This window comes from Pseudophryne corroboree, chromosome 2, assembly GCF_028390025.1.
Source record: "Pseudophryne corroboree isolate aPseCor3 chromosome 2, aPseCor3.hap2, whole genome shotgun sequence".
Classification (NCBI taxonomy): Eukaryota; Metazoa; Chordata; class Amphibia; order Anura; family Myobatrachidae; genus Pseudophryne; species Pseudophryne corroboree.
In genome coordinates this window covers 125,651,787-125,674,867 of record NC_086445.1, presented here as the reverse complement: position 1 = coordinate 125,674,867, position 23,081 = coordinate 125,651,787, and the positions used below count along the sequence as shown (strand labels likewise).

The 23,081-nt window shown below is 47.8% G+C and overlaps 1 protein-coding gene across 6 annotated transcripts in view; it reads right to left on the bottom strand.

The window, feature by feature from the left end:
• Nucleotides 1-23,081, bottom strand: part of NUP58 (nucleoporin 58) — a 223,210-nt gene that overhangs the window by 72,723 nt on the left and 127,406 nt on the right. For all 6 annotated transcript variants that reach the window (XM_063951694.1, XM_063951691.1, XM_063951690.1 and 3 more), the window contains one exon: nucleotides 9,399-9,481. In XM_063951694.1, coding sequence (XP_063807764.1) covers nucleotides 9,399-9,481 — 83 coding nt within the window. The remainder of the gene's footprint in view (nucleotides 1-9,398; nucleotides 9,482-23,081) is intronic.

Below are 23,081 nucleotides of genomic sequence, written 5' to 3'. Positions count from 1 at the left end.
CTTGCTAAAGGAGGGGTACCTTGACGATCACTTTCTGTGAATACAGTTTTTGAATAGCCACCAACACTGCCTCCCTGGCAGAGGGAGTTGCCGGCAAGGCAGATTTCAGGAAACGGCAGGGGGGAGACGTCTCGAATTCCAGCCTGTACCCCTGAGATACTACTTGAAGGACCCAGGGATCCACTTGTGAGAGAGCCCACTGTGCGCTGAAAAACCTGAGACGTGCCCCCACCGTTCCCGATTCCGCCTGAGCAGCCCCAGCGTCATGCTGTGGACTTACCGGACGCAGGGGAGGACTTCTGCTCCTGGGAACTAGCTGTGTGCTGCAGCTTTTTCCCCCTTCCTCTGCCCCTCGGCAGAAAGGATGAGCCTCTAACCCGCTTATTTTTCTGGGGCCGAAAGGACTGTACCTGATAATACGGTGCTTTCTTTTGCTGTGGGGTAGCCTGTGGCAAAAAAGTCGATTTCCCAGCAGTAGCTGTGGAAACGAGGTCTGAAAGACCTTCCCCAAAAAGTTCCACCCCTTTATAGGGTAAAACTTCCATGTGCCGCTTGGAGTCGGCATCACCTGACCATTGCCTAGTCCATAACCCCCGTCTGGCGGCAATGGACATAGCGCTTATTTTTGATGCCAGCCGGCAAATATCCCTCTGTGCATCACGCATGTATAAGACCGCGTCTTTTATATGGTCAATCGTTAGCAAAATATTGTCCCTATCCATGGTATCAATGTTTTCCGACAGGGAGTCTGACCACGCAGCAGCAGCACTGCACATCCAAGCTGATGCAATAGCGGGTCTCAATATAATGCCAGTGTGTGTGTATATAGCTTTTAGGGTACTTTCCAGCTTTCTATCAGCAGGTTCTTTTAGGGCGGCCGTATCCGGAGACGGTAGTGCCACCTTCTTTGATAAGCGTGTCAATGCTTTATCTACCCTAGGGGGTGTTTCCCAGCGTGACCTATCCTCTGGCGGGAAAGGGTACGCAGCCATTAACCGTTTAGAAATGATCAATTTCTTATCTGGGGAAGTCCACGCTTCCTCACACACCTCATTTAATTCGTCAGATGCAGGAAAAACTACTGGTAGTTTTTTCTCACCAAACATAATACCCTTTTTTTTTTTTTTTTTTTGTGGTACCTGGGGTATCATCAGAAATGTGTTAAACATTTTTCATAGCCTCAATCATGTAACGGGTGGATCTATTGGAGGGTACACTCGTCTCATCATCGTCGACACTGGAGTCGGTATCCGTGTCGACATCTGTATCTGTCATCTGAGGTAGCGGGCGTTTTATAGCCCCTGATGACATTTGAGACGCTTGGACAGGCACAAGCTGAGTAGCCGGCTGTCCTATGTCGTCAAACCTTTTATGTAAGGAGCTGACACTGTCACGTAATTCCTTCCATAAGTCCATCCACACTGGTGTCGACCCCGCAGGGGGTGACATCACATTCACAGGCATTTGCTCCGCCTCCACATCATTATCCTCATCATACATGTCGACACAGCAGTACCGACACACAGCAGACACAGGGAATGCTCTTACAGAGGACAGGACCTCACAAAGCCCTTTGGGGAGACAGAGGGAGAGTATGCCAGCACACACCAGGGCGCTATATAACACAGGGATATCACTATACAGAGTGTTTTCCCCTATAGCTGCCTATAATATATATATACTGCGCCTAAATTGTGCCCCCCCTCTCTTTTTTACCCTTTCTGTAGTGCAGAACTGCAGGGGAGAGCCAGGGAGCTTCCTTCCAGCGAAGCTGTGAGGGAATAATGGCGCCAGTGTGCTGAGGGAGTTGGCTCCGCCCCTTTTTCGGCGGGCTTTCTCCCGCTATTTTATCGTTTCTGGCAGGGGTTAATATACACCTATATAGCCTCTGGGGCTATATATGGTGTTAGTTTTGCCAGCCAAGGTGTTATTATTGCTGCTCAGGGCGCCCCCCCCCCCCAGCGCCCTGCACCCATCAGTGACCGCAGTGTGTGGTGTGCATGAGGAGCAATGGCGCACAGCTGCAGTGCTGTGCGCTACCTTGGAGAAGACAGAAGTCTTCAGCCGCCGATTTTCCGGACCACCTTCTTGTTTCTGGCTCTGTAAGGGGGACGGCGGCGCGGCTCCGGGAACGGACGACGAGGTCGGGTCCTGTGTTCGATCCCTCTGGAGCTAATGGTGTCCAGTAGCCTAAGAAGCCCAAGCTACCACCACTTAGGTAGGTTCGCTTCTTCTCCCCTTAGTCCCTCGTTGCAGTGAGCCTGTTGCCAGCAGGTCTCACTGAAAATAAAAAACCTAAACTATACTTTCTTCTAGGAGCTCAGGAGAGCCCCTAGTGTGCATCCAGCTCAGCCGGGCACAGAAATCTAACTTGAGGCTTGGAGGAGGGTCATAGGGGGAGGAGCCAGTGCACACCAGATAGTCCTAAATCTTTCTTAGATGTGCCCAGTCTCCTGCGGAGCCGTCTATTCCCCATGGTCCTTACGGAGTCCCCAGCATCCACTAGGACGTCAGAGAAATAAAAATTCATACATAACAAGGTTGCTTTACACTATGCAAAATAAGTCAACACAATTACTTCCAACATACATTACGCACAGGTTCTCTGCTTTAGTGTTTATAGTTTAAGGATTTTTATTTTATGAAAGGTACTAATAAATCTGAGCTCAGCAATAATATAGAAATGTTCCAAAAAGAAAAGAAAAGAAAAAAAAATGCCATAGTTCAGCATTTTTCTTATTCATATTTTAAACAGGAGAAATGATGACAGGTGTAAGACGATGTCAGGATCCTGGTAGCTTAAGTCAAACTCAAAATAGATAAACAGGGACCAATTCAATTAGGCGAGAGCTGGGTCCCTCAAGCCGTTCCATTACAAATTCACATATTTTTTGTATACACCCCCCCCAGAGCAAGGGAAGAGGTAGGGAAAATCAGGGGAGGAATGCTGACTGACGGACAAATACCACACCCGGGAAAATCTTGTGGTAAAAACGTCAGGGCACAGTGCAGAACTTCCGGTACACCACTCTAAATGAATAATAATGCACTTGAATGCATTTAAAAAGTACAATGCGGGCAATAAAAGATGTCATATTTCAAGTGACTTTTTCTCATAAAATGAGTTAAATGATGTGGGACATGCATGTAGGTGTTTCATAGATGGGCTGCTTTTTGAACTTGCAGATGGAAGTTACAGTTGTTTTTCAACATTTTACGAACTTGTATGAAAACACTAAGAAAAATAAGATTTTACTTACCGATAAATCTATTTCTCGTAGTCCGTAGTGGATGCTGGGGACTCCGTCAGGACCATGGGGATTAGCGGCTCCGCAGGAGACAGGGCACAAAAGTAAAAGCTTTAGGATCAGGTGGTGTGCACTGGCTCCTCCCCCTATGACCCTCCTCCAAGCCTCAGTTAGGATACTGTGCCCGGACGAGCGTACACAATAAGGAAGGATTTTGAATCCCGGGTAAGACTCATACCAGCCACACCAATCACACTGTACAACCTGTGATCTGAACCCAGTTAACAGCATGATAACAGCGGAGCCTCTGAAAAGATGGCTCACAACAATAATAACCCGATTTTTGTAACAATAACTATGTACAAGTATTGCAGACAATCCGCACTTGGGATGGGCGCCCAGCATCCACTACGGACTACGAGAAATAGATTTATCGGTAAGTAAAATCTTATTTTCTCTGACGTCCTAGTGGATGCTGGGGACTCCGTCAGGACCATGGGGATTATACCAAAGCTCCCAAACGGGCGGGAGAGTGCGGATGACTCTGCAGCACCGAATGAGAGAACTCCAGGTCCTCTTTAGCCAGGGTATCAAATTTGTAGAATTTTACAAACGTGTTCTCCCCCGACCACGTAGCTGCTCGGCAGAGTTGTAATGCCGAGACCCCTCGGGCAGCCGCCCAGGATGAGCCCACCTTCCTTGTGGAATGGGCCTTGACAGATTTAGGCTGTGGCAGGCCTGCCACAGAATGTGCAAGTTGAAATGTGCTACAAATCCAACGAGCAATCGTCTGCTTAGAAGCAAGAGCACCCAGTTTGTTGGGTGCATACAGGATAACAGCGAGTCAGTTTTCCTGACTCCAGCCGTCCTGGAAACCTATATTTTCAGGGCCCTGACAACATCTAGCAACTTGGAGTCCTCCAAGTCCCTAGTAGCCGCAGGTACCACAATAAGCTGGTTCAGGTGAAACGCTGACACCACCTTAGGAAGAAACTGGGGACGAGTCCGCAGCTCTGCCCTGTCCGAATGGACAATCAGATATGGCTTTTGTGAGACAAAGCCGCCAATTCTGACACTCGCCTGGCCGAGGCCAGGGCCAACAGCATGGTCACTTTTCATGTGAGATATTTCAAATCCACAGATTTGAGCGGTTTAAAATGTGATTTGAGGAATCCCAGAACTACGTTGAGATCCCACAGTGCCACTGGAGGCACAAAAAGGGGGTTGTATATGCAATACTCCCTTGACAAACTTCTGGACTTCAGGAACTGAAGCCAATTCTTTCTGGAAGAAAATTGACAGGGCCGAAATTTGAACCTTAATGGACCCCAATTTGAGGCCCATAGACACTCCTGTTTGCAGGAAATGCAGGAATCGACCGAGTTGAAATTTCTTCGTGGGGCCTTCCTGGCCTCACACCACGCAACATATTTTCGCCACATGTGGTGATAATGTTTTGCGGTCACCTCCTTCCTGGCTTTGACCAGGGTAGGAATGACCTCTTCCGGAATGCCTTTTTCCCTTAAGATCTGGCGTTCCACCGCCATGCCGTCAAACGCAGCCGCGGTAAGTCTTGGAACAGACCTGGTACTTGCTGAAGCAAGTCCCTTCTTAGCGGCAGAGGCCATGAATCCTCTGTGAGCATTTCTTGAAGTTCCGGGTGCCACGTCATTCTTGGCCAATCCGGAGCCACGAGTATAGTTCTTACTCCTCTACGTCTTATAATTCTCAGTACCTTGGTTATGAGAAGCAGAGGAGGGAACACATACCCGACTGGTACACCCACGGTGTTACCAGAACGTCCACAGATATTGCTTGAGGGTCTCTTGACCTGGCGCAATACCTGTCCAGTTTTTTGTTCAGGCGGGACGCCATCATGTCCACCTTTGGTATTTCCCAACGGTTCACAATCATGTGGAATACTTCCCGATGAAGTCCCCACTCTCCCGGGTGGAGGTCGTGCCTGCTGAGGAAGTCTGCTTCCCAGTTGTCCACTCCCGGAATGAACACTGCTGACAGTGCTATCACATGATTTTTCGCCCAGCGAAGAATCCTTGCAGTTTCTGCCATTGCCCTCCTGCTTCTTGTGCCGCCCTGTCTGTTTACGTAGGCGACTGCCGTGATGTTGTCCCACTGGATCAATACCGGCTGACCTTGAAGCAGAGGTCTTGCTAAGCTTAGAACATTGTAAATTGCCCTTAGCTCCAGTATATTTATGTGGAGAGAAGTCTCCAGACTTGATCACACTCCCTGGAAATTTTTTCCCTATGTGACTGCTCCCCAGCCTCTCAGGCTGGCATCCGTGGTCACCGGGACCCAGTCCTGAATGCCGAATCTGCGGCCCTTTAGTAGATGAGCACTCTGCAGCCACCGCAGAAGAAACACCCTTGTCCTTGGAGACAGGGTTATCCGCTGATGCATCTGAAGATGCGATCCGGACCATTTTTCCAGCAGATCCCACTGAAAAGTTCTTGCGTGAAATCTACCGAATGGAATCGCTTCGTAAGAAGCCACCATTTTTCCCAGGACCCTTGTGCAATGATGCACTGACACTTTTCCTGGTTTTAGGAGGTTCCTGACTAGCTCGGATAACTCCCTGGCTTTCTTCTCCAGGAGAAACACCTTTTTCTGGACTGTGTCCAGAATCATCCCTAGGAACAGCAGACGTGTCGTCGGAAACAGCTGCGGTTTTGGAATATGTAGAATCCACCCGTGCTGTCGTAGAACTACTTGAGATAGTGCTACTCCGACCTCCAACTGTTCTCTGGACCTTGCCCCTATCAGGAGATCGTCCATTTTCTTTGAAGAAGAATCATCATTTCGGCCATTACCTTGGTAAGGACCCGGGGTGCCGTGGACAATCCAACCGGCAGCGTCTGAAACTGATAGTGACAGTTCTGTACCACGAACCTGAGGTACCCTTGGTGAGAAGGGCAAATTGGGACATGGAGGTAAGCATCCCTGATGTCCCGGGACACCATATAGTCCCCTTCTTCCTGGTTCGCTATCACTGCTCTGAGTGACTCAATCTTGATTTGAACCTTTGTATGTAAGTGTTCAAATATTTCAGATTTAGAATAGGTCTCACCGAGCCGTCTGGCTTCAGTACCACAATATAGTGTGGAATAATACCCCTTTCCTTGTTGTAGGAGGGGTACTTTGATTATCACCTGCTGGGAATACAGCTTGTGAATTGTTTCCACTACTGCCTCCCTGTCGGAGGGAGACGTTGGTAAAGCAGACTTCAGGAACCTGCGAGGGGGAGACGTCTCGAATTTCCAATCTGTACCCCTGGGATACTACTTGAAGGATCCAGGGGTCCACTTGCGAGTGAGCCCACTGCGTGCTGAAACTCTTGAGACGACCCCCCCCACCGCACCTGAGTCCGCTTGTACGGCCCCAGCGTCATGCTGAGGACTTGGCAGAAGCGGTGGAGGGCTTCTGTTTCTGGGAATGGGCTGCCTGCTGCAGTCTTCTTCCCTTTCCTCTATCCCATGGCAGATATGACTGGCCTTTTGCCCGCTTGCCCTTATGGGGACGAAAGGACTGAGGCTGAAAAGACGTTGTCTTTTTCTCCTTTATACGGCAATACTTCCATGTGCCGTTTGGAATCTGCATCACCTGACCACTGTCGTGTCCATAAACAACTTCTGGCAGATATGGACATCGCACTTACTCTTGATGCCAGAGTGCAAATATCCCTCTGTGCATCTCGCATATATAGAAATGCATCCTTTAAATGCTCTATAGTCAATAAAATACTGTCCCTGTCAAGGGTATCAATATTTTCAGTCAGGGAATCCGACCAAGCCACCCCAGCGCTGCACATCCAGGCTGAGGCGATCGCTGGTCGCAGTATAACACCAGTATGTGTGTATATACTTTTTAGGATATTTTCCAGCCTCCTATCAGCTGGCTCCTTGAGGGCGGCCCTATCTGGAGACGGTACCGCCACTTGTTTTGATAAGCGTGTGAGCGCCTTATCCACCCTAAGGGGTGTTTCCCAACGCGCCCTAACTTCTGGCGGGAAAGGGTATACCGCCAATAATTTTCTATCGGGGGAAACCCACGCATCATCACACACTTCATTTAATTTATCTGATTCAGGAAAAACTACAGGTAGTTTTTTCACACTCCACATAATACCCTTTTTTGTGGTACTTGTAGTATCAGAAATATGTAACACCTCCTTCATTGCCCTTAACAAGTAACGTGTGGCCCTAAAGGAAAATACGTTTGTTTCTTCACCGTCGACACTGGAGTCAGTGTCCGTGTCTGTGTCGACCGACTGAGGTAAAAGGACGTTTTAACGCCCCTGACAGTGTTTGAGACGCCTGGACAGGTACTAATTGGTTTGCCGGCCGTCTCATGTCGTCAACCGACCTTGCAGCGTGTTGACATTATCACGTAATTCCTTAAATAAGCCATCCATTCCGGTGTCGACTCCCTAGAGAGTGACATCACCATTACAGGCAATTGCTCCGCCTCCTCACCAACATCGTCCTCATACATGTCGACACACACGTACCGACACACAGCACACACACAGGGAATGCTCTGATAGAGGACAGGACCCCACTAGCCCTTTGGGGAGACAGAGGGAGAGTTTGCCAGCACACACCAAAAACGCTATAATTATACAGGGACAACCTTTATATAAGCGTTTTTTCCCTTATAGCATTTTAATATGTATAGTCATATCGCCAAATAAGTGCCCCCCCTCTCTGTTTGAACCCTGTTTCTGTAGTGCAGTGCAGGGGAGAGCCTGGGAGCCTTCCCACCAGCATTTCTGTGAGGGAAAATGGCGCTGTGTGCTGAGGAGAATAGGCCCCGCCCCCTTTTTGGCGGGCTTCTTCTCCCGTTTTTCTGAGACCTGGCAGGGGTTAAATACATCCATATAGCCCCCAGGGGCTATATGTGATGTATTTTTAGCCAGAATAAGGTACTATCATTGCTGCCCAGGGCGCCCCCCCCAGCGCCCTGCACCCTCAGTGACCGCTGCTATGAAGTGTGCTGACAACAATGGCGCACAGCTGCAGTGCTGTGCGCTACCTTATGAAGACTGAAAAGTCTTCTGCCGCCGGTTTCTGGACCTCTTCACTTTTCGGCATCTGCAAGGGGGTCGGCGGCGCGGCTCCGGGACGAACCCCAGGGTGAGACCTGTGTTCCGACTCCCTCTGGAGCTAATGGTGTCCAGTAGCCTAAGAAGCCAATCCATCCTGCACGCAGGTGAGTTCACTTCTCTCCCCTAAGTCCCTCGATGCAGTGAGCCTGTTGCCAGCAGGACTCACTGAAAATAAAAAACCTAACAAAACTTTTACTCTAAGCAGCTCTTTAGGAGAGCCACCTAGATTGCACCCTTCTCGGCCGGGCACAAAAATCTAACTGAGGCTTGGAGGAGGGTCATAGGGGGAGGAGCCAGTGCACACCACCTGATCCTAAAGCTTTTACTTTTGTGCCCTGTCTCCTGCGGAGCCGCTAATCCCCATGGTCCTGACGGAGTCCCCAGCATCCACTAGGACGTCAGAGAAATCAGTTTAAAGACATTTTTCTGTACCCCAAAAAACAGTGAAGACTTCAATTTGCTGAAGAACACTTGCTGGCCATAATTTTTCCTCCATTACTAAGAAATGTAAAGATCAATCACCATCAGCCTTCTATACTCTCCTGCTATCTTAGCTGGCACTTTTGGGGGGTCCAGGATGCCATCCCCACTTTTGGCGTATCGCTTATTATGGAAAAACGTGTGTTTGGAATGCAAGTCACCAATTCTAATTAAATCTTGCATTTCTTCGGTGTGCGCATTGCTGCGATGTATGCACAATAACTTTTCCAAACTTGCACCTAATTGAACTGACCCCACAGAATACCTAGTTACATAATACAGATGATCAGTTATTTCTAGAAAATACAGGTCAGGTGTCTTCCAGCACATTCAACTGATATTACACTGTCACGTGAGAAAGGATAAATAGGGCTAAATGAACACTAATGTTTTACACGAGAAAAGACAGTGTAATGCTAAAGTCTAAGTGATAGACAGACGCAAACACGATATATAACCAACAATTCTAAGACTTCCAATGTCCATTAAAATAATTCAATGGTTACACACAACGCTATAATGTGACAAATGTTTCTGGCACATACCTTAACATTTTCATGTATTGACTGCAGCTGGGAGGCTAACGCTACAAACGTCTGGTAGAGCTTCTGCATTGCCATGGACAGGTCTGAAGAGACAAAAATGTTATATATATATATATGTATATATATATATATATATATATATATATATATATACACACACACACACATACATACACACACAGAGTCTGCAACAGTCAAGTAATACAGACAAATCTGCCGACATATTAGGGGCTGAATACTTTTACAGGGCGCTAGCATGTATTTTCTCTTTTCGCTGTACGCTGCACACAAATAGGGAACGGATGCGCTGCTGACGTACTGCGCCTTGTAAAAATACTCAGCCCACTAATATGTCAGCAGATTTGTCTGTATTACATGACATTTACAGATTGTTGCAGACAGTATTTTTAATTGCAAACCAGTAGGCTCATAAAGTAACTTTTCAAACTCAATGTATTATTTATCTGCAGATTTGCTATATAAAAATGGAAAAATCCTGCTTTCGTAAGTAATAAACCCCTGCAGACTAGTACTTGGTAGAACCACATGTAGGTGCAATAACAGGTCTAAGGTTACCCACTGTTTGAGAGTGATTTCTACCCAATCTTCCTTGCACACTTACTCAAGGGGGTAAATTTACCAAAGCTTCTAAAACAGAGAATTGGTGATGTTGCCCATAGCAACCGATCAGATGCTGTATATCACTTGTCTATCATTTTCTAAAAGGCAATAGAGAAGTGATAGACAGCATTGATTGGTTGCTATGGACAACATCACCAAGTCTCTGTTTTAGAAGCTTTAGTAAATTTACACCTAGGTTAGATCAAGATCTGAACTGTGAGTTGCCCATTGTAGCACATTTACCTTTTTTATTGTTCAACCACATCAGCGTTGTTATGGCCTTGTGCTTGGGGACACTGCGGCAGATGTATTAACCTGGAGAAGGCATAAGGAAGTGATAAATGCAAGGTGATAAGCGCACCAGCCAATCAGCTCCAATATGTAAATTAACAGTTAGGAGCTGATTGGCTGGTGCTTTTATCACTGGCTTATCACTTCCTTATGCCTTCTCCAGGTTAATACATCTGCCCCTGTGTCCTGCTGAAAGGGGAACTTCCCCCCAAGGCTTCAGCTTTCTAGCAGACTGGCTTGCAGTATCACTATTTTGCGCCACCCATTGGTTTTCGGTTTCCTCCGCTGGGGAATTGGTCACTCATGTATTTTAGTGATGGGTTCTTTGTTATAGGAAAGCCAATACTGCCCCATTTTTGTAATCCCGGAATTTGGATTGACAGAAAAAAAAACCCCTCAAACACGACAATATATGACAAGCATTGTCTAGCATGGCCAGTAGAGATTTCAGCTTCCAACTCTTGGGCCCACGCTTCAATCGCGTCTGCAGCCCATGTCGCTGCAATAGTGGGCCTTTGTGCAGCACCCGTGAGGGTGTAGATTGCTTTCAGACAACCCTCCACACGTTTATCCGTAGGCTCATTCTGAGAAAAGTGACGGTAGTGACAGGTAGAGCTGAGGAAACCACCATCCTTGCCACATGCAAATCTACTGGAGGAGGCGTTTCCCAACTTTTAGACAGCTCTGGCGCGAGGGGATAGCGAGCCAGCATCTTCTTGTGAGGCACGAACTTCTTACCTGGATTTTCCCAGGATTCCTGACGTATATCAACCAGGTGATCAGAATGAGGTAAAAATAAGAATTTACTTACCGATAATTCTATTTCTCGGAGTCCGTAGTGGATGCTGGGGTTCCTGAAAGGACCATGGGGAATAGCGGCTCCGCAGGAGACAGGGCACAAAAAAGTAAAGCTTTTACCAGATCAGGTGGTGTGCACTGGCTCCTCCCCCTATGACCCTCCTCCAGACTCCAGTTAGGTACTGTGCCCGGACGAGCGTACACAATAAGGGAGGCAATTTGAATCCCGGGTAAGACTCATACCAGCCACACCAATCACACCGTACAACTTGTGATCTAAACCCAGTTAACAGTATGATAACAGAAAGAGCCTCTTAAAGATGGCTCCTTAACAATATAACCCGAATTTGTTAACAATAACTATGTACAGTATTGCAGATAATCCGCACTTGGGATGGGCGCCCAGCATCCACTACGGACTCCGAGAAATAGAATTATCGGTAAGTAAATTCTTATTTTCTCTATCGTCCTAAGTGGATGCTGGGGTTCCTGAAAGGACCATGGGGATTATACCAAAGCTCCCAAACGGGCGGGAGAGTGCGGATGACTCTGCAGCACCGAATGAGAGAATTCCAAGTCCTCTTTTGCCAGGGTATCAAATTTGTAGAATTTTACAAACGTGTTTTCCCCCGACCACGTAGCTGCTCGGCAGAATTGTAATGCCGAGACCCCTCGGGCAGCCGCCCAAGATGAGCCCACCTTCCTTGTGGAATGGGCCTTAACAGATTTAGGCTGTGGCAGGCCTGCCACAGAATGAGCAAGTTGAATTGTGTTACAAATCCAACGAGCAATCGTCTGCTTAGAAGCAGGGGCACCCAACTTGTTGGGTGCATATAGTATCAACAGCGAGTCAGATTTTCTGACTTCAGCCGTCCTTGAAATGTATATTTTTAAGGCTCTGACAACGTCCAACAACTTGGAGTCCTCCAAGTCGCCAGTGGCCGCAGGCACCACAATAGGTTGGTTCAGGTGAAACGCTGATACCACCTTAGGGAGAAAATGCGGACGAGTCCTCAGTTCTGCCCTATCCGAATGGAAGATTAGATAAGGGCTTTTATAAGATAAAGCCGCCAATTCAGATACTCTCCTGGCGGAAGCCAGGGCCAGTAACAGTCACTTTCCATGTGAGATATTTAAAATCCACCTTTTTCAATGGTTCAAACCAATGGGATTTGAGGAAATCTAAAACTACATTTAGATCCCACGGTGCCACCGGAGGCACCACAGGAGGCTGTATATGCAGTACTCCTTTAACAAAAGTCTGTACCTCAGGAACTGAGGCCAATTCTTTTTGGAAGAATATTGACAGGGCCGAAATTTGAACCTTAATAGATCTCAATTTGAGACCCATAGACAATCCTGATTGTAGGAAATGTAGGAAACGACCCAGTTGAAATTCCTCCGTCGGAACACTCCGATCCTCGCACCACGCGACATATTTTCGCCAAATGCGGTGATAATGTTTCGCGGTGACTTCCTTCCTTGCCTTAATCAAGGTAGGAATGACTTCTTCTGGAATGCCTTTCCCTTTTAGGATCTGGCGTTCAACCGCCATGCCGTCAAACGCAGCCGCGGTAAGTCTTGAAAGAGACAGGGACCCTGTTGTAGCAGGTCCCTTCTCAGAAGTAGAGGGCACGGGTCGTCCGTGACCAACTCTTGAAGTTCCGGGTACCAAGTCCTTCTTGGCCAATCCAGAGCCACTAGTATTGTTCTTACTCCTCCTCACCGTATAATCTTCAATACCTTTGGTATGAGAGGCAGAGGAGGAAACACATATACTGATTTGTACACCCAAGGTGTTACCAGTGCGTCCACAGCTATTGCCTGTGGATCTCTTGACCTGGCGCAATACTTGTCCAGTTTCTTGTTGAGGCGAGACGCCATCATGTCTACCATTGGTCTTTCCCAACAGTTTATTAGCATGTGGAAGACTTCTGGATGAAGACCCCCCTCTCCCGGGTGAATATCGTGTCTGCTGAGGAAGTCTGCTTCCCAGTTGTCCACGCCCGGGAAGAACACTGCTGACAGTGCTATTACGTGATTCTCCGCCCAGCGAAGAATCTTGGCAGCTTCTGCCATTGCACTCCTGCTTCTTGTGCCGCCCTGTCTGTTTACATGGGCGACCGCCGTGATGTTGTCCGACTGAATCAACACCGGTTTTCCTTGCAGGAGTGGTTCCGCCTGGCTTAGAGCATTTTAGATTGCTCTTAGTACCAGAATGTTTATGTGAAGAGACTTTTTCAGGTTCGTCCATACCCCCTGGAAGTTTCTTCCTTGTGTGACTGCTCCCCAACCTCTCAGGCTGGCGTCCGTGGTCACCAGGATCAAATCCTGTATGCCGAATCTGCGGCCCTCCAATAGATGAGCCTTTTGCAACCACCACAGAAGATATACCCTTGTCCTTGGCGACAGGGTTATTCGCAGGTGCATCTGAGGATGCGACCCTGACCATTTGTCCAACAGATCCCTTTGGAAAATTCTTGCATGGAATCTGCCGAATGGAATTGCTTCGTAAAAAGCCACCATTTTTCCCAGGACTCTTGTGCATTGATGTACAGACACCTTTCCTGGTTTTAGGAGGTTCCTGACAGGTCTGATAACTCCTTGGCTTTTTCCTCGGGAAGAAAAACCTTTTTCTGAACCGTGTCCAGAATCATCCCTAGGAACAGCAGACGTATCGTCGGAAAACAGCTGCGATTCTTGGAATATTTAGAATCCAGTCGTGCCGTCGAAGAACTACTTTAGATAGTGCTCTTCCGACCTCCAACTGTTCTCTGGAACTTGCCCTTTTTAGGTCGTGCAAGTAAGGGATAATTTAGATGCCTTTTTTCTTTGAAGAAACATCTTTTCGGCCATTACCTTGGTAAAAAGGCCCGGGGTGCCGTGGATAATTCAAACGGCATCGTCTGAAACTGATATTGACAGTTCTGTACCACGAACCAGAGGTACCCTTGATGAGAAGGACAAAATTTGGACATGGAGGTAATCCTTGATGTCCAGGGACACCATATAGTCCCCTTTTTTCCGGTTCGCTATCACTGCTCTGAGTGACTTTATCTCGATTTGAACCTTTTATGTAAGTGTTCAAAACATTTTAGATTTAGACTATGTGTCACCAAGCCGTCTGGCTTCAGTACCACAATATAGTGTGGAAAAATAATACCCTTTTCCTTGTCGTAGGAGGGGTACTTTGATTATCACCTGCTGGATATACAGCTTGTGAATTGTTTCCAATGCTGCCTCCCTGTCGGAGGGAGCCGTTGGTAAAGCAGACTTCAGGAACCTGCGAGGAGAAGATGTCTCGACTCTCCAATCTTTACCCCTGGGATAATACTCGTACGATCTAGGGGTCAACTTGCGAGTGATCCCACTGCGCCCTGAGACTCTTGAGACTACCCCCCCACCTTGAGTCCGCTTGCACGGCCCCAGCGTCATGCTGAGGACTTGGCAGACGCGGTGGAGGGCTTCTTTTCCTGGGAAAGGGCTGCCTGCTGCAGTCTACTTCCCTTACCTCTATGTCTGGGCAGATATGACTGGCCTTTTGCCTGCATGCCCTCATGGGAAAGGAAAGATTGAGGCTGAAAAGACGGTGTCTTTTTTAGCTGAGATGTAACTTGGGGTAAAAAAGGTTGGATTTCCCAGCTGTTGCTGTGGTCCCCAGGTCCGATGGACCGACCCCCAAATAACTCCTTCCCTTTATACAGCAATACTTCCATCTGCCGTATGGGATCTGTATCACCTGACCACTGTCGTGTCCCTGACATCTTCTGGGAGATATGGACAACGCACTTATCTTGATGCCAGAGAGCAAATATCCCTCTGTGCATCTCACATACATATATATAGAATGCATCCTATTAAATGCTCTACATGAATAAAATATTTTCAGTCAGGGAATCCGACCAAGCCAACCCAGCACTGCATCTCCAGGCTGATGGCGATCGCTGGTCGCAGTATAACCACCGTATGTGTGTATATACTTTTTAGGATATTTTTCCAGCTTCCTATCAGCTGGCTCCTTGAGGGCGGCCGTATCTGGAGACGGTAACGCCACTTGATAAGCGTGTGAGCGCCTTATCACCCTAAGGGGTGTTTCCCAACGTACCCTAATTTCTGGCGGGAAAGGGTATAACGCCAATATTTGCTATCGGGGTAACCCTACGCATCATCACACACTTCATTTTATTTTATCTGATTCAGGAAAAACTACAGGTAGTTTTTTCACTCCCACATAATACCCTTTCTTGTGGTACTTGTAGTATCAGAAACACGTAACACCTCCTTCATTGCCCTTAACGTGTGGCCCTAATGAGAAATACGTTTGTTTATTCACCGTCGACACTGTATTCAGTGTCCGTGTCTGTGTCTGTGTCGACCGACTGAGTAAATGGGCGTTTTTTAAAACCCCTGACGGTGTTTCTGAGACGCCTGGACCGGTCCTAATAGATTGTCGGCCGTCTCATGTCGTCAACCGACCTTGCAGCGTGTTGACATTCTCACGTAATTCTCTAAATAAGCCATCCATTCCGGTGTCGACTCCCTAGAGAGTGACATCACCATTACAGGCAATTTCTCCGCCTCCTCACCAACATCGTCCTCATACATGTCGACACATACGTACCGACACACAGCACACACACCGGGAATGCTCTGACAGAGGACAGGACCCACTAGCCCTTTGGGGAGACAGAGGGAGAGTCTGCCAGCACACACCAAAAACGCTATAATTATATAGGGACAACCTTATATAAGTGTTTCTCCCTTATAGCATCTTTTATATATATACAATATCGCCAAAATCAGTGCCCCCCCTCTCTGTTTTAACCCTGTTTCTGTAGTGCAGTGCAGGGGAGAGCCTGGGAGCCTTCTCTCCAGCTTTTCTGTGAGAGAAAATGGCGCTGTGTGCTGAGGAGATAGGCCCCGCCCCTTATTTCGGCGGGCTCGTCTCCCGCTATTTTTGAAGTTAGGCAGGGGTTAAATATCTCCATATAGCCTCTGTGGGCTATATGTGAGGTATTTTTTGCCTCTAATAAGGTTTTTATTTGCCTCTCAGAGCGCCCCCCCCAGCGCTCTGCACCCTCAGTGACTGTTGTGTGAAGTGTGCTGAGAGGAAAATGGCGCACAGCTGCAGTGCTGTGCGCTACCTTTATGAAGACTCAGGAGTCTTCAGCCGCCGATTTTGGACCTCTTCTCTCTTCAGCGTCTGCAAGGGGGCCGGCGGCGCGGCTCCGGTGACCATCCAGGCTGTACCTGTGATCGTCCCTCTGGAGCTAGTGTCCAGTAGCCAAGCAGCAAATCCACTCTGCACGCAGGTGAGTTCACTACTTCTCCCCTAAGTCCCTCGTTGCAGTGATCCTGTTGCCAGCAGGACTCACTGTAAAGTAAAAAACCTAAGCTAAACTTTCTCTAAGCAGCTCTTTAGGAGAGCCACCTAGATTGCACCCTTCTCGTTCGGGCACAAAATCTAACTGGAGTCTGGAGGAGGGTCATAGGGGGAGGAGCCAGTGCACACCACCTGATCTGGTAAAAGCTTTACTTTTTTGTGCCCTGTCTCCTGCGGAGCCGCTATTCCCCATGGTCCTTTCAGGAACCCCAGCATCCACTTAGGACGATAGAGAAACCTGTTTAACCACCTTCTGACGCTTGAATCTATCTGGCTTCTTAGGAGGAACGGATAGCTCGGGATCATCCGTAATTTGTAGAATCAACTTAATAGCCTCCAATAGATCAGGAACATCCACTGCTACTCACCATCAGTATGATCAGTGTCAGAATCTGTGGGGTCAGTGTAAGCGCCATCTTCATCAGACGAGGTGTCAGTGACAGCAATGGATTGTGAGGAAGTAATGGCCCGCTTAGACGACCCCTTGGTTATAGGCGAGCGAGGGTCAGACTTTTTAGTAGTCCGTGACTGGTTCAATTTCTTTAACTGAGCGGACAAGTTATCTGCCCACAGCGGATTAACCGCGGGGACCATATACGGTTGGACCGGCATAGGAGGTCCCATAGGGGGCGTTAGTTTAGTAACTAGCGTATTCAGTAGTGTGGAGAAAGTAGCCCACGGCGGGTCATTCTGGACCCCCGTTGCCACAGTCCCACTGGGGGGCAAGGAACCCCCAGAACCAGAGCCCTTAGCTGCTATATTTTCCTCAAAGGTATCTGCAGCTTCAGCACAACTGCCAATGTGTTCAGCCCCAGAACTGTTACCCTCATAAGCAGACATGTTATAACTTGCAGTATAAGGTAACACAGTACAAATTGTCAGCAGCACAATACCTGACCCAAAATCCTGCGCAGTGTAGTCAGCACAAACAGGGAATCGGGAGAGATACGGTGACTAAAATCAGAGAAAAATACAATAAAGTATATCTTGTGAATATCCTATATTTTACTCTAATAAACCTGACGCACCTAGCCCCCACAGGTTACAGAATATAGGGATAGCAAGCTGAGTGAGAGACACGAAATGGAAGTCACCCAGCAGGCCAACGCACACACACATATAGTCACAGTTTGTACAATGCAGACATTATGACAAGCAATAATACGGCACTGGACTAGCTTATATATAGCTATGTAATCAGTAGATATAACACTGCACAGTAAAGACTGGATGTATATCACAGGGTACTTGTACCAAATAACCCTGACCAAATGCACTCTTTCTTAACTATCACTGTCCAAACGACATGTAGAATACTTAAGTGTCTTGTAAAGGCACAGCGCTGACTGTCAGGCGGCTTTACAAAGGAGGATTTGCTCAAGCAGTCCCAGGAACAGTGTAGCTGAGAGAAATGGCGCCCAAACACTGACTGGGAGTGAGGGAGAGAGAGATATGCAGCTCCAGGGCGGGAACATTTGCTGTAAATGGCGCCCTGGGGCTGGGGGAGGAGCTACAGGTCTAAGCCTTATCCCCAATGTCTATCCTTGTGGAGCCCAGTGTACCTTGCAGCAGAAAAAAACAAAACTCAATCACAGCATTGAATTGCACAAAAAGAAATTACTATTCTGTCTGTTTTCTAAGGTCATACTGAGTGACTACATATTGATCTATCGTCTATACTATAGACTGAGCTTCTCAAACTCAGTCCTCAAGGCACAGGTGACTTAATTAGTACCTCAGTCAATCTGATTTAACCATCTGTGCTCAGTTATGGATACCTTTAAAACCTGAACTGTTAGGATACCTATCGGTGATTGAGAGCAACTGCATCATGGGAGTCAATGTATTCTATGGGCAGCTGGAAGAGCCTGAGAGGACTGGACAATGAGACCGGAATCGAGAAGGTAAATATTATTCCTCTGCTCCTGGACCACAGTGTGTTTTGAACCCTGCACTACACGGGATTTAATGATCATCCTCCAGGTATTTTTGGGACACAAACATCAGGGATTGGCTTCCACACCTTCTAGCCGCAGTCCTATTCAGGCCAGTTGTATGCAGAGATCTTGATATGGTTGACTGGTGCAACATCATTCCAGTGTCAGACACTCAACTGTGTAGCTCCTTCAAAATGATAGTTGGCCTGTATGTGGATTCCCTCACAGGTGCTGAATTTTGAGGGTCCGCCTTGTCTAGACAGTACCTGGTGATATGATGCAGCTTCCTTTTCTTCACAATGTATCCAACAGTGCTCACTGGGTTATCCAAGCACTTGGATATTACATTGTAGCATTTTCCTCATCTTGTACATGTCTATAACGTTATTTACTTTTCTTAAGATTGTTCTTTGGTCTTCTATTCCACAGCTTTCCTTTAGAATCGCAGTGTGACCAGTGTTGTTTGACAGGGGTGTTTTATCCACAAAAGCTCACCTGGATCCACAAGTAGAGGCCCATACCCCTTTTTACACCGCCAGCATATAACACGGGTTATTGCACATGAGCGTGCATAACCTGTGTTGCTGGTTGGTGTAAAAGGGTTGAGTTGGAATAATGTGGGTCGAGTAACCCGGTATTTCAACTCGGAAAGTTTGCAGGGTTGAACACTGGTTTAACCCGAAAAACTGTGCTGTGCCAACGGGAGCCGGGACGCATCGACCCGGCTTCCCGTTCACAGTGAATGGATAGGTGGCGCTTGGAGATAATGTGATCTCCAAGCGCCGCAGCCACCACGGCGTCACCGTCACCAACCTGGCAATACGCCGGGTTGGTGACTGCTGTGGGAAAGGGGGCTGAAGCGTGTCGAAGCCGGGTAGTACCTGCGTTAGGCTCCCGGCTGCATTTAGTGTAAAAAATAAGAATTTACTTACCGATAATTCTATTTCTCGGAGTCCGTAGTGGATGCTGGGGTTCCTGAAAGGACCATGGGGAATAGCGGCTCCGCAGGAGACAGGGCACAAAAAGTAAAGCTTTAGGATCAGGTGGTGTGCACTGGCTCCTCCCCCTATGACCCTCCTCCAAGCCAGTTAGGTACTGTGCCCGGACGAGCGTACACAATAAGGGAGGAATTTTGAATCCCGGGTAAGACTCATACCAGCCACACCAATCACACCGTACAACTTGTGATCTAAACCCAGTTAACAGTATGATAACAGCGGAGCCTCTGAAAAGATGGCTCACAACAATAATAACCCGATTTTTGTAACTATGTACAAGTATTGCAGATAATCCGCACTTGGGATGGGCGCCCAGCATCCACTACGGACTCCGAGAAATAGAATTATCGGTAAGTAAATTCTTATTTTCTCTATCGTCCTAGTGGATGCTGGGGTTCCTGAAAGGACCATGGGGATTATACCAAAGCTCCCAAACGGGCGGGAGAGTGCGGATGACTCTGCAGCACCGAATGAGAGAACTCCAGGTCCTCTTTTGCCAGGATATCAAATTTGTAGAATTTTACAAACGTGTTCTCCCCTGACCACGTAGCTGCTTGGCAGAGTTGTAATGCCGAGACCTCTCGGGCAGCCGCCCAAGATGAGCCCACCTTCCTTGTGGAATGGGCCTTAACCGATTTAGACTGTGGCAGGCCTGCCTCAGAATGTGCAAGTTGAATTGTGTTACAAATCCAACGAGCAATCGACTGCTTAGAAGCAGGCGCACCCAACTTGTTGGGTGCATACAGTATAAACAGCGAGTCAGATTTTCTGACTCCATCTGTCCTGGAACATATTTTCAGGGCCCTGACAACTTCTAGCAACTTGGAGTCCTCCAAGTCCCTAGTAGGTGCAAGGCACCACAATAAGCTGGTTCAGGTGAAACACTGACACCACCTTAGGGAGAGAACTGGGGACGAGTCCGCAGCTCTGCCCTGTCCGAATGGACAAACAGATATGGGCTTTTTTTGAGAAAAAACCACCAATTTGACACTCGCCTGGTCCAGGCCAGGGCCAAGAGCATGGTCACTTTTTATGTGAGATGCTTCAAATCCACATATTTGACTGGTTTTAAACCAATGTGATTTGAGGAATCCCAGAACTACGTTGAGATCCCACAGTGCCACTGGAGGCACAAAAAAGGGGTTTGTATATGCAATACTCCCTTGACAAACTTCTGGACTTCAGGAACTGAAGCCAATTCTTTCTGGAAGAAAATTTACAGGGCCGAATTTGAACCTTAATGGACCCCAATTTGAGGCCCATAGACACTCCTGTTTGCAGGAAATGCAGGAAACGACCGAGTTGAAATTTCTTTGTAGGGCCTTCCTGGCCTCACACCACGCAACATATTTTTGCCACACGTGGTGATAATGTTGTGCGGTCACCTCCTTTCTGGCTTTGACCAGGGTAGGAATGACCTCTTCCGGAATGCCTTTTTTCCCTTAGGATCCGGCTTTCCATCGCCATGCCGACAAACGCAGCTGCGGTAAGTCTTGGAACAGACATGGTACTTGCTGAAGCAAGTCCCTTCTTAGCGGCAGAGGCCATAAGACCTCTGTAAGCATCTCTTGAAGTTCCGGGTACCAAGTCCTTCTTGGCCAATCCGGAGCCATGAGTATAGTTCTTACTCCTCTACGTCTTATAATTCTCAGCACCTTAGGTATGAGAAGCAGAGGAGGGAACACATACACCGACTGGTACACCCACGGTGTTACCAGAACGTCCACATCTATTGCCTGAGGGTCTCTTGACCTGGCGCAATACCTGTCCCGTTTTTTGTTCAGACGGGACGCCATCATGTCCACCTTTGGTATTTCCCAACGGTTTACAATCATGTGGAAAAAACTTCTCAATGAAGTTTCCACTCTCCCGGGTGGAGGTCGTGCTGAGGAAGTCTGCTTCCCAGTTTCCATTCCCGGGATGAAAAACTGCTGACAGTGTTATCACATGATTTTCCGCCCAGCGAAAAGTCCTTGCAGTTTCTGCCATTGCCCTCCTGCTTCTTGTGTCGCCCTGTCTGTTTACGTGGGCGACTGCCGTGATGTTTTTCCCACTGGATCAATACCGGCTGACCTTGAAGCAGAGGTCTTGCTAAGCTTAGAGCATTATAAATTTACCCTTAGCTCCAGTATATTTATGTGGAGAAAAGTCTCCATACTTGATCACACTCCCTGGAAATTTTTCCCTTGTGTGACTGCTCCCCAGCCTCTCAGGCTGGGCTCCGTGGTTACCAGCATCCAATCCTGAATGCCGAATCTGCGGCCCTCTAGAAGATGAGCACTCTATAACCACCACAGGAGAGACACCCTTGTCCTTGGATATTGGGTTATCCGCTGATGCATCTGAAGATGCGATCCGGACCATTTGTCCAGCAGATCCCACTGAAAAGTTCTTACGTGAAATCTGCCGAATGGAATTGCTTCGTAGGAAGCCACCATTTTTACCAGGACCCTTGTGCAATGATGCACTGTTTTTAGGAGGTTCCTGACTTGCTCGGATAACTCCCTGGCTTTCTCTTCCGGGAGAAACACCTTTTTCTGGACTGTGTCCAGAATCATCCCTAGGCACAGCAGACGTGTCGTCGGGATCAGCTGCGATTTTGGAATATTTAGAATCCACCCGTGCTGATTGTAGCAGTATCCGAGATAGTGCTACTCCGACCTCCAACTGTTCCCTGGACTATGCCCCTATCAGGAGATCGTCCAAGTAAGGGATAATTAAGACGCCTTTTCTTCGAAGAAGAATCATCAATTCGGCCATTACCTTGGTAAAGACCCCGGGGTGCCGTGGACAATCCAAACGGCAGCGTCTGAAACTGATAGTGACAGTTCTGCACCACGAACCTGAGGTACCCTTAGTGAGAAGGGCAAATTTGGGACATAGAGGTAAGCATCCCTGATGTCCCGGGACACTATATAGTCCCCTTCTTCCTGGTTCGTTATCACTGCTCTGAGTGACTTCATCTTAATTTGAACCTTTGTAAGTGTTCAAAAAAAAATTTTTTTTTTTTTTTTAGAATAAGTCTCACCTAGCCTTCTGGCTTCAGTACCACAATATAGTGTGGAATAATACCCCTTTTCTGTAGTAGGAGGGGTAATTTAATTATCACCTGCTGGGAATACAGCTTGTGAATTTTTTCCCATACTACCTCCTTGTCGGAGGGAGACTTGGTAAAGCAGACTTCAGGAGCCTGCGAAGGGGAAACGTCTCGACATTCCCATCTGTACCCCCGGGATACTACTTGTAGGATCCAGGGGTCCTGTACGGTCTCAGCGCCATGCTGAGAACTTGTCAGACGCGGTGGAACGCTTCTGTTCCTGGGAATGGGCTGCCTGCTGCAGTCTTCTTCCCTTTCCTCTATCCCTGGGCAGATATGATCTTATAGGGACGAGAGGACTGAGGCTGAAAAGACGGTGTCTTTTTCTGCAGAGATGTGACTTAGGGTAAAAAACGGTGGATTTTCCAGCAGTTGCCGTGACCACCAGGTCCGATGGACCGACCCCAAACAAGTCCTCTTCCTTTATACGGCCATACTGTGCCGTTTGGAATCTGCATCACCTGACCACTGTCGTGTCCATAACATCTTCTGGCAGTTATGGACATCGCGTTTATTCATGATGCCAGAGTGCAAATATCCCTCTGTGCATCTCGCATA